At 33.7% G+C, this 14,662-nt stretch overlaps 1 protein-coding gene across 7 annotated transcripts in view; it reads right to left on the reverse strand.

The window, feature by feature from the left end:
• Positions 1-14,662, reverse strand: part of DPH6 (diphthamine biosynthesis 6) — a 216,021-nt gene that overhangs the window by 153,725 nt on the left and 47,634 nt on the right. For all 7 annotated transcript variants that reach the window (XR_012650751.1, XR_012650748.1, XR_012650747.1 and 4 more), the window contains 2 exons: positions 12,832-12,905; positions 10,556-10,674 (listed from right to left, as the gene is read on the reverse strand). Coding sequence is in view for 2 of the 7 variants with exons in the window: in XM_075030369.1 (XP_074886470.1) it covers positions 10,556-10,674; positions 12,832-12,905 (193 nt within the window). In the remaining 5 variants the exon portion in view is untranslated. The remainder of the gene's footprint in view (positions 1-10,555; positions 10,675-12,831; positions 12,906-14,662) is intronic.

The following is a 14,662-nucleotide window of genomic DNA, read 5'->3' on the forward strand; positions in this document are numbered from 1 at the left end:
GTATGTCTACTGCTACCATTAGTATAATAAAGTATCTATAACCATACTTAAAAACCAGTTAATATGAATCTGTACTTCTATTTGGTATGTTTTTCTTTAAACAAAGGGGTAGATTGATTCAGATTCTTAAAATTACTTAGACTAAAAAGAAAAATAATGTATTGTAAATTCTTAGTACATTCCATTTAACCACATCCTCCAGATTTTTCCTCCATGAAACTAGATGTGAAGAAAGCTGGATGGGTGGATAAACCAACAACAAGGTCCAGGGCCTGGATGACTGTGTGTAGAATTAAGAAATTAATTAGGAAGGGAACTATAACTTGCAGCACTGACATCTATTTTACTTAACTTGCATGTATCAATGGGAAGCAATTACAATTCAATTAAAATATTCACTTTTATTACTTTACTGACTGACCTTGAAGTTAATGCCCATTTTATTTAATTGCATCATCTATGAATAAATGTTAACCCTAGAATGTTATGCCCCATTATTTTCAATGCATTTTTAACTCTCCAACTGAACTACATCAGTCAATTTATTATGTGCTGTCAAGAGAGCAACTGGGACTTTATTTCTTTGAGATAGACCAGTATATGATGACAGAAACATCTAGAAAGATTTGATAATGCTGTTTTTAACAGTGCTCAGTAAAGCAAATTGTGCTCTCACCTCCAGTTTTGTGGCCTAGTTTTACTATAAAATCAGTATGTGATAGCACAAACGGTATAATCACTTCTAAGTAATTTCTACTCCATCTGTAATTCCTGATAAAGCCACTGACAGGAGCAGAACTCCTTCCTGCAGATATCAACAATGGCTGCACAACCCTCTTATGCACAGCCACAAGACAAATGCTGTAGAGAACTGCAGCAATGTCAGAAATTCAGGGCTTTGCTCTGTAGTGAAAAAAATGTACCAAAGCACATTACTAAAACGCATTTCACTAGTGTTAAGTTATGCAAAAGAACCATATTTTAAATGGTTCACTTTGTACACATGTATTAGTATAGCATAAAGCCCTCACCTGAGGGGTAACTACCTGATATTACCTGCATTTTTCAAGACCATTAGAAAATCAAGTTCCATTTTCATGGCATTACATTCAGCTGATAAAACCCATATTCTGAAGCCTCATCTTACTAACAAGAACATGTTTTATACATGTTCAGAATTTAAAATAGTCTTGATTTTTAAGAAAGTATTTTATTATAAAAAATTCTACTTTCACCTCTTAGTAAAATGCTGAATAAATAAAAATAAATCATAATTACTCGTTTTAGGAAATGGTGGTACATAAAGTTCTTCTAAAAGCTACACTGAACCAAACTCTAACCCAGAACACATGAACACATTGTGAAAGAATCACTACCACACACACATATCAATAAAATATGAGTTAACCATTATCTGTTGATAATATAGGGAAAAACCTCTGTCCTTCCCTGACTAACCAACCGTACCATCCGAAAAGTACATCTTATTCCTCTCTGACTTCTTCCATAAAATAAAGTTAAAAACAAATATCCAAAGTCACTATCTATTATCAGTATTCTTGAAATTTCATATATATAAAATTAGCATAGACTTTTGGAGAAAAAATTGGATCTTGTTTTAAAGTTACAGCAACTTAAAGTTCCCTTCTTTTTCATTCAAGAGAACTATTGTTGAGAAGGTTAGTAACTGACATCACTATGAATGTCAGGGACTTGAGACTTAATTTCTGATGATGGAGAGCAGTATGATGCACAATAAGGTTTCTGGAAAGATCCTAATCAGCTGCTCACCAAAAGCAGAATTATTTAGAACTTTAAATAAGAAAAGAGGCAATGGAAGACTTAAGTTTTCTGGAACCAAAACTAGTCTCTTTCTCTCTCTTTTAAATTCCTTTTTCAAGAAGAAAACAGAGTTAACAAGGAGGTGATGGGACCTTTAAGGTACAGAAATATGGAGAGAAAGCAAAAGAGTATAAAGGATAGCTGCAACCACCTATCTTAGAATTGGAACAGAGAAAATATGATTATTTCTGATGGTGAAATCCTCTACTTCAAATGTGGTGGGTTTTTTCTTTCTAAGTAAACAATACAAAATCATTGATTTGCATGAAGCAGGATCAAGCACTATTCTTTAAATGATACAGAATCAAAGAGTATATTTCTAACAGCACAGAAAAAGCCCCCACACAAAAGCATTAGTTGGTAAAGCAAGTTTACTCTGCAGGAGTGCAGGAATATCAGATAGCCTTCACAATGTAGGAATGCACCCGCCACATAGATATTAATGCACTGTACATCTATATCTTAAATTGCCTTGAGGTAAATTATTCCTGGTGTCATACCGAGTTTTCATTTCCACGAAGAGTTGGGAAGTGAACTTTTTGTCTGGCAGCATACCTTGACAGCTTGATAGTTGATTCTTAACTTCCTCATAACTTTCACATATGAAAGGCTCTATAACAAAGGTGAACTGGACAGATTCCTTGAATTTCCTTTTCCAAAACATTGAAATAATTGTAAAAGCTGCATAACTTTCATATAAAAATGAAGGAAAGTGTAATAAATACTGGAAATTACTCCACCTCTAAAAGATTTGAGGTGAACATACTTCTAATTTATTGTATAAAAGAGCAAAATTCATGCAACTTCATTATGTGACTACTTCTTTTTTCTTTTTTTTTCCCTTTTTTTTCCTTTTTTTTTTTTTTTCTGTATGGAGTAATTTATCCAGTATGGGAATACTACAGGGATGGAATCTGAAGATACAGTACTGCTTTTCAAGCTAAGTGGTGAAGTTATAAGATATTAATCCTGAAGTGGTTCTAGCATATATTTCCTGTGCAGTTTATTTAGGATCACAGTTTATCTGCTTTCTCGGAAGTTCATCAAATATTTTCTAAACTAGGTTAGACTGATGTCATCAAATTTTAGTATTCTAAGAGGTAAAAGGCTCTAAAACTCTTCATACCAGCAATGTTAATTTTATCTGTAATCTCTTGTGATTATTTTTTTTTTTTTTAACATCAAAGTTATTTGTGTTCTAGTTACATCTAGGATTCAAAGCAACTTAGCTCTGCCGTTTCAGGAACAAAAACCTCAATAAGTCTTTGAAGAAATTTTGTATTGTTTCATCAAATAACAAGGCAATATTTTCACGCAGATGCTTTTAAAACTCTAAAATGTTCATAGTTTAAAAAGAGATTGTGGAAGAATTGTTTAATAACAGCATTAAACTGCTTTAATCAAATCCAAGACTCTATACAGCAAATGGTTCAGCTCATTGAAAATACTGCCCTAGTCAACTCCCTCTCAGGACTTTCAATGGACTTCAGAGACTTAAAACAAAAGTTATAACAAGTTTGGTTCATACAGCCACATATGTATGACATTGCCAATATAAATTTGTTTTCAGTGTTTTTAACTTTTGCATACTGTAATGTTTTGTTAAGAGTTAACCATTCCAGTACCATAGTTTGGATAAAAAAGGATGTGCTGTTTTGTCCCATTAAAGAAATCTGTCATCTCCCTGCTTTGAACAGTTCTAGTGCTATTAAGCTTTGAAGAAAAGGATTGAAATTTGATTCAGTGGCAGAGAAAGAGGCATGGAGCAAGTGGTAAATTTGTGTCACTTTCATTAAATCCATGCCCATGCAGACAAATTATAAACCTTTAAAAAGCCACAGTCCCCAAATCCATCAACAGAAACTTCTGACAGGAGAAATCAGCAGATTTGCTGCAAAAGGGTAAAGGTCAGAGCAGAAACAAAGGATCAGATTAGGACAAGAAGTCTCGTAAAACTTCAACTCACAGAGACCTAGAAAGCAAGCATCTGTGGTTCTAACTACACAGATATGCCTTTAAAGATTTGAGTTTATGCTCTGTTTCAGCACAGTCAATGAGCATCCAGAACTTATATCTTACCAAACAGTAAGAGCAGCAAGTAATATTCTAGTGTTAACAAGACACCACTTCTCCCTCTTGATTTTCATTCTGTTAAGATTATTTCTGCTTTTGACATCTGTTACTAAGCTCTTTTTCTTCCACTATTTTTCAGCTCAAAGTTCTCTGACTATTCTTCTGCCTTGTTCACTAGAACCCAGACTTCCTTTTCTCTTTCACTTTAAATGCCTAATAGTCCATTTTTAGAATCCTGCTTCCATTTCACTTTTTCTTTAGATGATCTGATCTCCCCAAACTGCAAAGCGATCTTTCCACTCTTAAGCCATCTCTCTTCAATTCTGTCTGTCTCTGACATCTTAAGAACCACTGCACTCAAGAATGTCAACTTTCAATCTAACTCCTGTCACCTGTTACTACTGAAAATATCAACAACCTTCCCAATCCCCACCTATAGGCTCAAGAGATAGCAAAGAAGGAATCATAGCTCTCTCAAACCTGTTTCTAGATCCACTCATGCAAACTGTTACAAACTCTCATTTCTTCTTTTTCTGTTACACACTTTATTTTCAAACATTTCTTTATACCCTGTATTAAAAGCTCTTTCCAAAACTTCATCTTACACTAGAAACAAAGTATCTGTCATTCATATACAAGCATCAAGGCAAATAACATCCCAAATGCAAAGATTATTTTCTTATCTTATTTTTCTAACCTTTCAGCTCTGCTCTGAATCAAAACTTTACTTCACTTAAAGACTATTCCTAGTTCTCTTTTCTCTTACACACCTATTTTGCACCATACTCTTCTTAAATTCCCAAGCTAATTTTTGATTGATTTCTGGTCTTGCATACAATTCCCATTTTTTCCATGTTGATCTTTTCCCTCAGAAGAAAAAAAAGGGCCTGAGCTAAAATGGCTCCTGTGGTTTCGTAATTGTTACCAAATCTTTTCATACAACGTTTGATGAACAAACAGGTGTGGTACCTTTTCTTTTGTTGTAAATAATATGAATGATGTAGATGAATGAGGTAGTAGACAAACGTATTAGGGAACAAGCCTAAGGCAAAAGTGTCAAATACACTTAAACTCTAAAGGACCAACTAAGCTTTGGAAGCTTTGTTTGAAAATTCAGTGACAATAACATGTGCTAGCTGGAAAACAAGGATTAGAAGAGGGAAAAGACTAGTAAGAGTATCTTTCTTAAAGTATGTGATAGGCGTAAATTTACCAAATTTATAATCTGAAAAAAATTACAATAAAAACTAATTAAAAGCTGTCACATGTGTATACAAGATATTACTTTAACATTGTTCAGGAATAATTTTTCTAATAAAAGTTTAAGGCTACTTTTTAGAATACATTATTCCTGACAGAATAGACAATCATTAAAATTTGACAGTACATGGAAACATATTATTGGTCATTTTATGTTCCACTTTAAATTACGATAAACAGAATTAAGTCTTTTTCATATTAATAAAACCAAACATTATCAAGAGCAAAGGTTGTAAAGACTATCATAGACTCCATTACAGCTCCAGTGTCTGGTAACTGCCCAAGGAAAAAGCAATGGAACAATCACCTCTAAATAAACTGAACTAGCCAAGAAGAATGCCAATGTTTAGTTTATTTAGTAATAAGTAAGTAAACAAATCCTTACGATACAATATGGAAGAAAACAACTGGGATCTTGTATTGATTTCTCAATGAAACGTTCCTCACTTCTTTTTGTTGTTTGTGAATTATCTGAGAATTTTTTGAAAATATTTAGAGGAAGCAAGTATGTTCCCCTGTGATGATGATGTAACAAGTTTCTTCAATGTCCCCAATGATGACTTCAAAATTGCTCAGTACTAAAAACTAGAGATACATTTTCAAAGAACACTGTTCCTTTCCATTGCGCAGATGATGTGCACAGACAAAACTCACAACCGCCAATTTTACTTCAGGATATGATTGAACATTACAGCCAACCCAATTCAGTGGTAAGCTTTCTACTGAAAGAGAGTTTTGTCCACTACGCAGCCGTGGCATCTATACAGCAAGTTCCCTGCACACACCAAAAATCCGTACTTCTCTGCTGGATCACCCAGCTGCAGCCACACAGTCACTGGAGCTTTTACAGGGGCAGAAGCAAGTAGAGACTTGTAGTTTGGAAGCCTCAGCTAGAGGGGGGAAGGAAAGATCAACCTTTGGCAGCAACTCACTATTAGGTCAGTTTATCTGCAACACCAAATTATGCCCTCAGGAGCTTAACCAGGAACTGTGTGGTGCTAGTTCTTTTTGAATGTACTACGTTATACGTGAATCTTACCTCCATGAAAATTAATGGGAGTCTGGCTATCAATTTCAGTCAAGTCAGGATTTCACTTCTGTACACTAGTGGCATGCAAATAATAAGCAATAATGCAGATGTCTAGGTGGTTAGGTTTAAATAATAAACAGACGCTCCAGATCTCATTATACTGAAAAGTAACATTCTCTCTCTCTAAATTAAAAGCTCATGTACAAAAAACATACGCATCCCTAAACTAGTAGCTTTTCAGAGGATTCTGTGTACAGCAGGGGTATACCCATCTTCTTGACCTTGTGAGGCAAGCATCAAGATCTTCTCACAGCAAAAAAGACTCAAGTTAAATATATGTACTTCAGACAGCTCATTTTAGAGACGGAACTTTAGGATTTGTTGACAGGCAGGAGACGGCAATGGCTCCCCAAGGACTCATTACTCCTTTGTTGGAGGGAAATAGCCTGGGTAAGCAACTAGGGCCCACACCATCTCAAAATTTAGGCTTCCACAGCCCCTGTAATTTCAACTCTACCCATGGCTGAGCATGCAGATTGTCTAGATGCACTCATAGCAGCCAGGCCTACAAGATAAAGCATCTTGCCATGGCATAAGAGCCCCACTTCAAATGTAGGCTGAGGACCACATGTTAACCAGCCCTGATACAAAGTTTCAGCTTTTATTATTGTCCAGCAGTTGAACAGCATTATGGTATCACTTCTCTCCTGTGGTCCAAAGAACAGCTAGAAGTTAGAAACATAATTTAACCATGAAAGAGTTTTTCTTTTCCAACTTAGTATTTCTATTCTCTGATCTCATAATTACAATGTTTTTTGAGGTATTTAATTCGATAATAAGTCATTAAGTTACTATAACCAAACTGGGAACAAGCTGCAATGTATAAACTAAATAATGCATATGAATTCCATAAAAGATAGAAATTTGAGCTCATATTCCAATTTTGACTGAAGCAATTTTTTCCCCTGCTTTCTCAAGCTAATAATGTGCACTTATAAAACTCACAGAACGTGAACATCACTCTCAAAACTTCAAGAAAGACTAGAATCACTGAGGACAAACTGCTTTAACTGCATGACATAAAACCAATTTCAACTATATTCTCATATATATAAGAATTGAAGTTTGTCATATTTTAAAATGTATAGTGGCGCTTAAGTTTTAGTGTTAATTCTTAACAAGATTTAGGTATAGTTAACTACATAAGTAAAACTAAAACTCGGTGCTCAATTTTTACTAAGGACCCTGCTGTGAGGAACCCAAAGATTCCTTCCAAATGTAACCTTTCTCCTTCTCTCACTTCCACCCGACTATTACACCTTGTGCTGCAGTGGAAGCAATTTGCTTTAGAATGTGGCACAGGTAAGACCAGTATATAAAGTTACCAAGATTAGGAGTTGAATCTGTGATAAGCGTACCCTGCAAGTTAATTAGTATTTTAATCTGAAAAATGTCTCCAGAGAACTAGAATATAAAAAACGAATCTTATTGTTGTGTTATATTACAGTCTCTGTTATATTACACAGTGCTATATTAGACTGCCTTACATGAGCAATGGATATTACTGGAATTTCAGGCATACACATGTTAAAAACAGTAACTGCTTCTATTTTAGCTATTACCAAGTAACCTCATTCTGACTTTCTGGGATTTCCACTGAAGAGGTGTATATTTCAAATATGAAAGTGTCATGCATCATACATGCGTCTTTAGCAGCAAGAAAATGGCACTGAAGATAAATATGCATAAGCAGTTGTGGGGTTTTTTTTTATAGCTCAGGTTTGCTGCTAGATCACAGAATGTTTTTCTCTCATCATTAAAGCCTCTGAAATACACCCTAAAAGAAAGCAAGCTGATCTACTTATAGATCAACAGAAGGCATGTGAAGAAGGCTTGCTAACAATACTTCTTTTGCATGTAAGTGAGAGCAATTGGTATCCCATCTGGAAAAGCACACTATTCTGAGATAGAAAACTCTTGCCACTGGCAAAGTTTATGGTATTAATTTGTAATGGTGGATTTAGGGAAATGTACTAAACTAATGCTCATTTACTTGCATAATTATGTGTTTTCTACATAAAATGACAGGCTTTTACCTTGCCAATACTGGCACTGAGTTAATGGAAAACAGGACAAGGCGGGTGTACAAGTATGCCAGCGCTGATGAATGTCAAGCTCAGGTTACAGATTTGCTTCTTGCATTAACATCTGTACAATGTACCATCTAATGCATTACCCTTCAGACTCTTAAATCTGTTATTTTAAATATTTTCATTGCAGTTTAGCTTTGATTATTAATCTAAGAGGCAAAGAGTTAAACTGTATCTTATCTTCTTTCCCACTTGATATGTTAAACAGCCTTCATACCTTAAATCCACTTTAATAAGGCATGCAATTATTAAAGCATTACAGAATGGCCCCAGAGCACACAAGCTCCATTAAATTTGCTTACATCTAATTACGTCTGCCTGAGGCAGGTGAGAAATTGACTCTGATAAGATCTTTCTTTTACCTGTAACCAAAAAAAATAAAAAGGAAAAAAATCTCGGAGTGATTTTCTATCTAATTGCTATCTACAAGTATTTATGGTATTCGCTCCTTCAATGAATAGCCCACAAAGCACTCTTTGTGCAGTAACTAGTGCATTTTAAGGTTTTTTTAAGATTGTAGAATACAAAAGACAAGCTCATCTTGCTTCAGGCATATCACAGGTCATCAACAATGTCTACTGGTGAAACAGTTTTATTTATTATTTAAATCATATTTTCTTTAAAAAATATTTCTGATGTGAAAAAGCATGTTACATATTCTTTGTGGACTTTTATTTTTTCATCATGTCAGCATAAGCAATGAAAGCATTGTATTTTATGGAAAAATAACATAAATATAAAAATGTACTTTACAAGGCCTGAAAACTATTCCTTTAAAAAAGGCGGGTTTTCTTTCCAATTTAAAAAAGAAGTGTTTTATAGTAGAAAACACAGCATTCAACTCCTGTGTATTTGTAACTGGCCTTCCAAAATTCAGGAAAATGCTATTAAATTACGCTGCCTATTACCTGTAAGTGAACGAGAGGAATGGGGTATTTCTAATCATTCTCATCCCACTAGCAGCCCTAGTAGATCCTATAGAACAAAAAAGCAAGACCATCATAGTGATAACGTAAAAAACTAGTTAGAAACCATACCAGCTAAAGAGGAATAAATAAATAAAAAGTCATGGAATTCATCCAGTCTAAAGGGATTATAATTCAATTCTTGGTTAATATTTAAGGAGAAATGACTCAGAAAGCGTTCTTTAAAGACAACAGACAATAGGAATTTGATGTGAAAGTTGCCCAGATAAATCAGCCATCAGACTTCTAATGCAAGATTATACAACACTATTTTTTAAACATACATCTTTAACCACTGATGCCACTGACACTCTTGTATTATACTAGCCATTCTTTGGTACAATGGATCGCAAATCTATAGCCAACCCAAAAAGAAAAGGTCCTTTGGTCGAATTAAATGCTTAAGATCTCATCTGGTACTCTTAAATGAAAAACTGCACAGAGGCCTGAAATGAATATATTGTACCATTAACATGTGTCTTATGCGCTTCTTAGGGTTATAGAGCATGTCATTCAATAAGCCTTCCTATAACTTGACCTTATCTTCACATTCAAACAATAAACAAACAGGTTATCTTTCATATTGATTTGCTTCATTATACAAACGTCATTTTACATATACATATTTGACCAATGAAAAGATGTTGATTTTCTGGTATACTAAACAACTACATTGTAAATACATTTTTGTAAATACTACATTTTGTAAACACTATTTTTTTAAGGCAATGACAAACTATTTCTGTTTGCTATATGCTTTACCAACTCAACGACTGTTGATACACAAAGCGTTTTGGCCTCATATAATTACATCTTGTTTGATGTTAATTTGTTGTATTTCTATTAAAACTTTCAGGGTTGCTTTATAATATTGTCTAGCCCCTAGCCTGCATTATCTATAAATGACAATACTGTGAACCACTGAATGCATCTTTACTGCAAATCAAAACCAAACTAGAAGAAAAAAATTACAAAAGGAACTTAATGACTATGCTAGGAAAAATTAATTACTTTCCAGCTTTTCCATGTCTCCTGTAAGAATGAATTGCATACAGGTAAATTAATTATTCAGACATCATGACTGTTATTCAGCAATGTAATTTTTAAAATTTTTCTTCATATTAACATCTCATATCCTAAAATATAGAACAAAATTTCTGATTTTCTCTATTATGTTGTGGATTTGTCCATGGGAAGTTTCAGTAGACGCTATTGCTCATAATCTGAATACGTACCAAAAGCTGCCACTTTTATGATTATGGCTTGAATGTTAGAAGATATAATTTCTTTGAGCAATATTTCCTGTTTCTGGCGCCAAAGGTAAGCTAAAGGCTGAAGATTAAGCCTTCTGCACCTTAAAAACAAAGAAAAAATTGGATAAAGCCAAGCATTATGCTTTTATACAGCCTGATTCGTGTAAAATTAAAGAAAATTAATTTCTCCAATTTCCTACCTTTAAATAATTTTTCTTCTACAATTTCAATTACAATACTTTACTATTCCTAGATTTCAGTATATACATTAAGTCTAATATTTAAAAAATGAAATAAACTTGTTCTGACTATAATTCATCTATGTAAGTGAGATGCAATTCACTGATGTAAACAGATTTGCATGGGAACATAAGTAAAACCATGAGAAAACACATTCCTAAACCTTTAGGGATGCAAACCAATTAATACTTTAGGAAGTGATCCCATTTTATGAACACAGCTAAGGCAAAAGTTACCGCTCTCTGATAAATGTGGCACACATCACTAGTACAATATGCTGAATCTGTTACACTCAACAAACCTGTGATTTGGATCAACACCCAAGGAAAAGAATCACTCAGGAAAATGTATACAGCTTGTGATACAAAGTAACAATTTGTTAATGTAAATTTAATTATTTGTTTTGATACATATAATATTTAGACAGCATTTGATACACGGCATTTGACTGTTTATCATATTAGAGAATCACTAATTTGCACTATTGATAGGTAACCCTTCTGCAAATTGCCAAGTACCATCAGTTGGTGATAAAATGTGTAATGCCTAGTTCCTGAAAACTTGAAAACATTTAACTATAGAACTAGTTCAGAGCACTAAAATTTACATATATTGATATTTATCAATTATCGTTGTTTAACTAATACATGGGCTTTCTCCTATATGTTAAATAGACCCACTAGTATTAGTGTCAAGACTACAGTTAAATGGATGTTTAACGTTGACATGTAAATCCATAGTTAGCACCCAAATAATCTGATTGGTTTTGTTATTACTTTCATATATATTAACAGCACACTAAGTTGTGAAATTAACAGAAATATTTAGCAACTCTGAATGTGAAGTAGTTCATTTAGGTGCCTAACTTTAGCTAATCAATTGCTGAGTCCAAGTAACCAGGATGGTTTATGTGCAACAACTTTATATCAAGGGGTAAATCTACAGATCAATGTAAAATTTTTTTACCACTGAGCGACCTTGGAATTAATCAGGTCTGCCCGAAATATTGTGATGTCCTGTCAATCTTTTGGCTGTGGTAAAAGATCTGAAACCCACAATCAACAAAAGCAATCTTTTCTAAAATATCTAGTAACATGATCAGGCAGTCATTAAAATGTTTTAAGTGTAAGGAAAAAGAAAAAGAAAAGAGCTATTCCTGACTCAATTTACCTATGTAAAGTGTAAAGGAAACACCCATGCTGTGGAACTTGCTGATGTGAGTTCAGTTGGCACAGCATTAACTTCACCATTCTTACAGTTCATAAAGGATTCCATATATTTGCTTTTATCATCAACAAGTAACTAATGAACTCATGAAACTGTAATTAATTTTTAACACAAGGTGGTTTTGCATTTCATCAGACATATATAGTGAAAAATTTTTTTCCAGACCCAAATCAAGTCTTGCCATATATAACACACACAATTCCCATTACATAATCCTTTTTTAAATTAAGACTTAAAAATATCACAATCTATCTAGACTTAGAATGCACAGAGTAGAAATGACAAATAAAAGCTGATTAATGATAACTGATTTTAGATTTTAAGGAAGTAAGGGAAGATATGTACCTAAGGATTCTCTTGCAGTTAACTCCTGATAACAAGTCACAGGATGTCCCTCTATATTAAAACTCTGTTGAAAAATAGAGATACTTGACCACAACATGGTAGTCACTGGAATTGAGTGAGCCTTCTGTTGAAATTAAAGATCTGAAACCTACTCAACTAGTTTCATACCAAAATTCTGAGTATTTTCAACAGATCCATGACAGACCTGAGGAGCAATCCAAAAATCCAGTATAGACTCTACTAGTTTTTTACTAATGAACACATGGTTCCAGGAAAAAAAAAAAAAGAAGAAAAAAGATACTTATATCAACAAATTGCATGAATTGGGTATCATAAAACATAAGAAATAAAGCAACTGTCTCTGCTCCGGAATTTGAATTAGAAAACAAACAAAGTAAAGCACTTTCTACAATGTGTATATTTAATAAAGATTAATATTTTCTTACACATCTTCAACTCGAACTCTCTGGTAGTCAGAAAGAATGGCTCCCACAGATACACCCTCCACTCCTTCTTTGTCCTGAAAAATGACATGGAATATTAATGATAGCAGTATATGCTGGCCTAAGCAATAGAGATTCAGTACCTCTAGTAGCAGAATCAACCAAGAATAAATCTTTTTCGCTGTGCGCAGTACATGGAACTGAATGGGCTAGAATGCAGATCATGCACAGAAAAGAGCAGCATAGCTGACCTGCTACATGGTTATTACTCTAACACAGTAATCTACTCAAGTACCATTCTACGGAAGAAATAACCAGGGTAACTGGAAAGTACCAGATTTACTAGCTTATCCTAAAGTTTTCCTGACATTCTGAAAATTACTTCCAACTCTTCACTATAACTGAGGTGTTAACTATTCCACCTACAAATAAATACCAGCAACATACAAGAATAACAATATTAAACTGTTAGCATTCAGTCACAATATGCAGCACAAGAGGGTGTGAGATTACTCTTTTTATCCTAACACCAAAACAAGAAAACTCACAGGCAACTTACTCAATGTCACCTTTTAAAAATTCTGCTATAAAAAAAGATTTTCCAAGACATATTTTCTCGTTTCATTTCAATTACCTAAGCCAATAGTACTTTTTTCTTGTAAACACGCTGAGAATGTAACATTTGAAAATGCACACACTTACAGTATTTCATGAGCTCTTTCATTTTTAAAGTTGCTTGAGTCCCAACCAACATGCTGAATTTACTTTCTTTTCCTAAAATTTGCTTCAGCTAGACTTTAGTTACCGTTGTTTTCCTCTTTTAACCAAGGTTGATCATAACTATACAGCATGACTTACCTTCTGGACCTGCTAAGTTAGACAGCAATCCTGTGAAGTTTGCAGCAATATCTTACCACAAAATTTTCAACTATATATCTAGACATGAATTTCAAAATCAAATCAGTATTTGCCTGCCATGGTACTGAATTTAAAATTCATTTTCAGTTTCTTATCAATAAAATGATGTGGAAGGTGTTTTATTCATAATTATATTGTAGGAAAAAAACTCCTGGGTTATGTCTGTCTGGGATATTCTTTCTTCAATCTATTATTCCTCTTTAATTCTCACCTCATATTGCCCAACCAAATTCCTAGTTTACTCATACCCATCTATACTTCTGATTTAAGAGTCACTGTATTTACAAAAATCCCTAGCTATAGTAATCTGAAAATTCTATCACTGTTCAGTTTATGTACTTCTACATATCATTAACCGATATATCATTTAATATGAAACTTCATGCCAAATCATACAGGATTCAGGTTGATGTTTTTCACATATCCAGAAGCAATAGTACTAATAAAAATCAACTTTAGCTTATCTGTCACTTGTTCATTATCCACTGCTGGTATTATCATTATTATTACTATTGTCCAGACAATATTACTTCTGTTTCTCTTTGAGCTTTCTGTGCAACAATGTTTCAAAGCTCTTTTCAGAATAAAGACAAATCACAGACATATCAATTTACTGAACTCATGCATCTAGAATTACATTTCTGAAAAAGTTAATACAGTTATATAAGTAGAGTTTTCTTTAAATAAATTTGATAAAATGATTCATGAAGCCTTCTTGGATCTTCAAGTACATCTAAAATATTTTCCCCATACTCCTTTGTTTCATGCAATTTTGATATGCAGTTTACCTGTACTGCTCCAATTGCACTACAGTTGCATTCTTCAAAGTTCTTTTTAGAAAGATTATAAAGTTAAGTTGCATAACAGTCTTGGAAAACATGACAGCTAAGTATTGTTTGTTTGTATTTTTATGTAA

The sequence above is a fragment of the Buteo buteo genome, chromosome 6 (genome assembly GCF_964188355.1).
Source record: "Buteo buteo chromosome 6, bButBut1.hap1.1, whole genome shotgun sequence".
Lineage (NCBI taxonomy): Eukaryota > Metazoa > Chordata > Aves > Accipitriformes > Accipitridae > Buteo > Buteo buteo.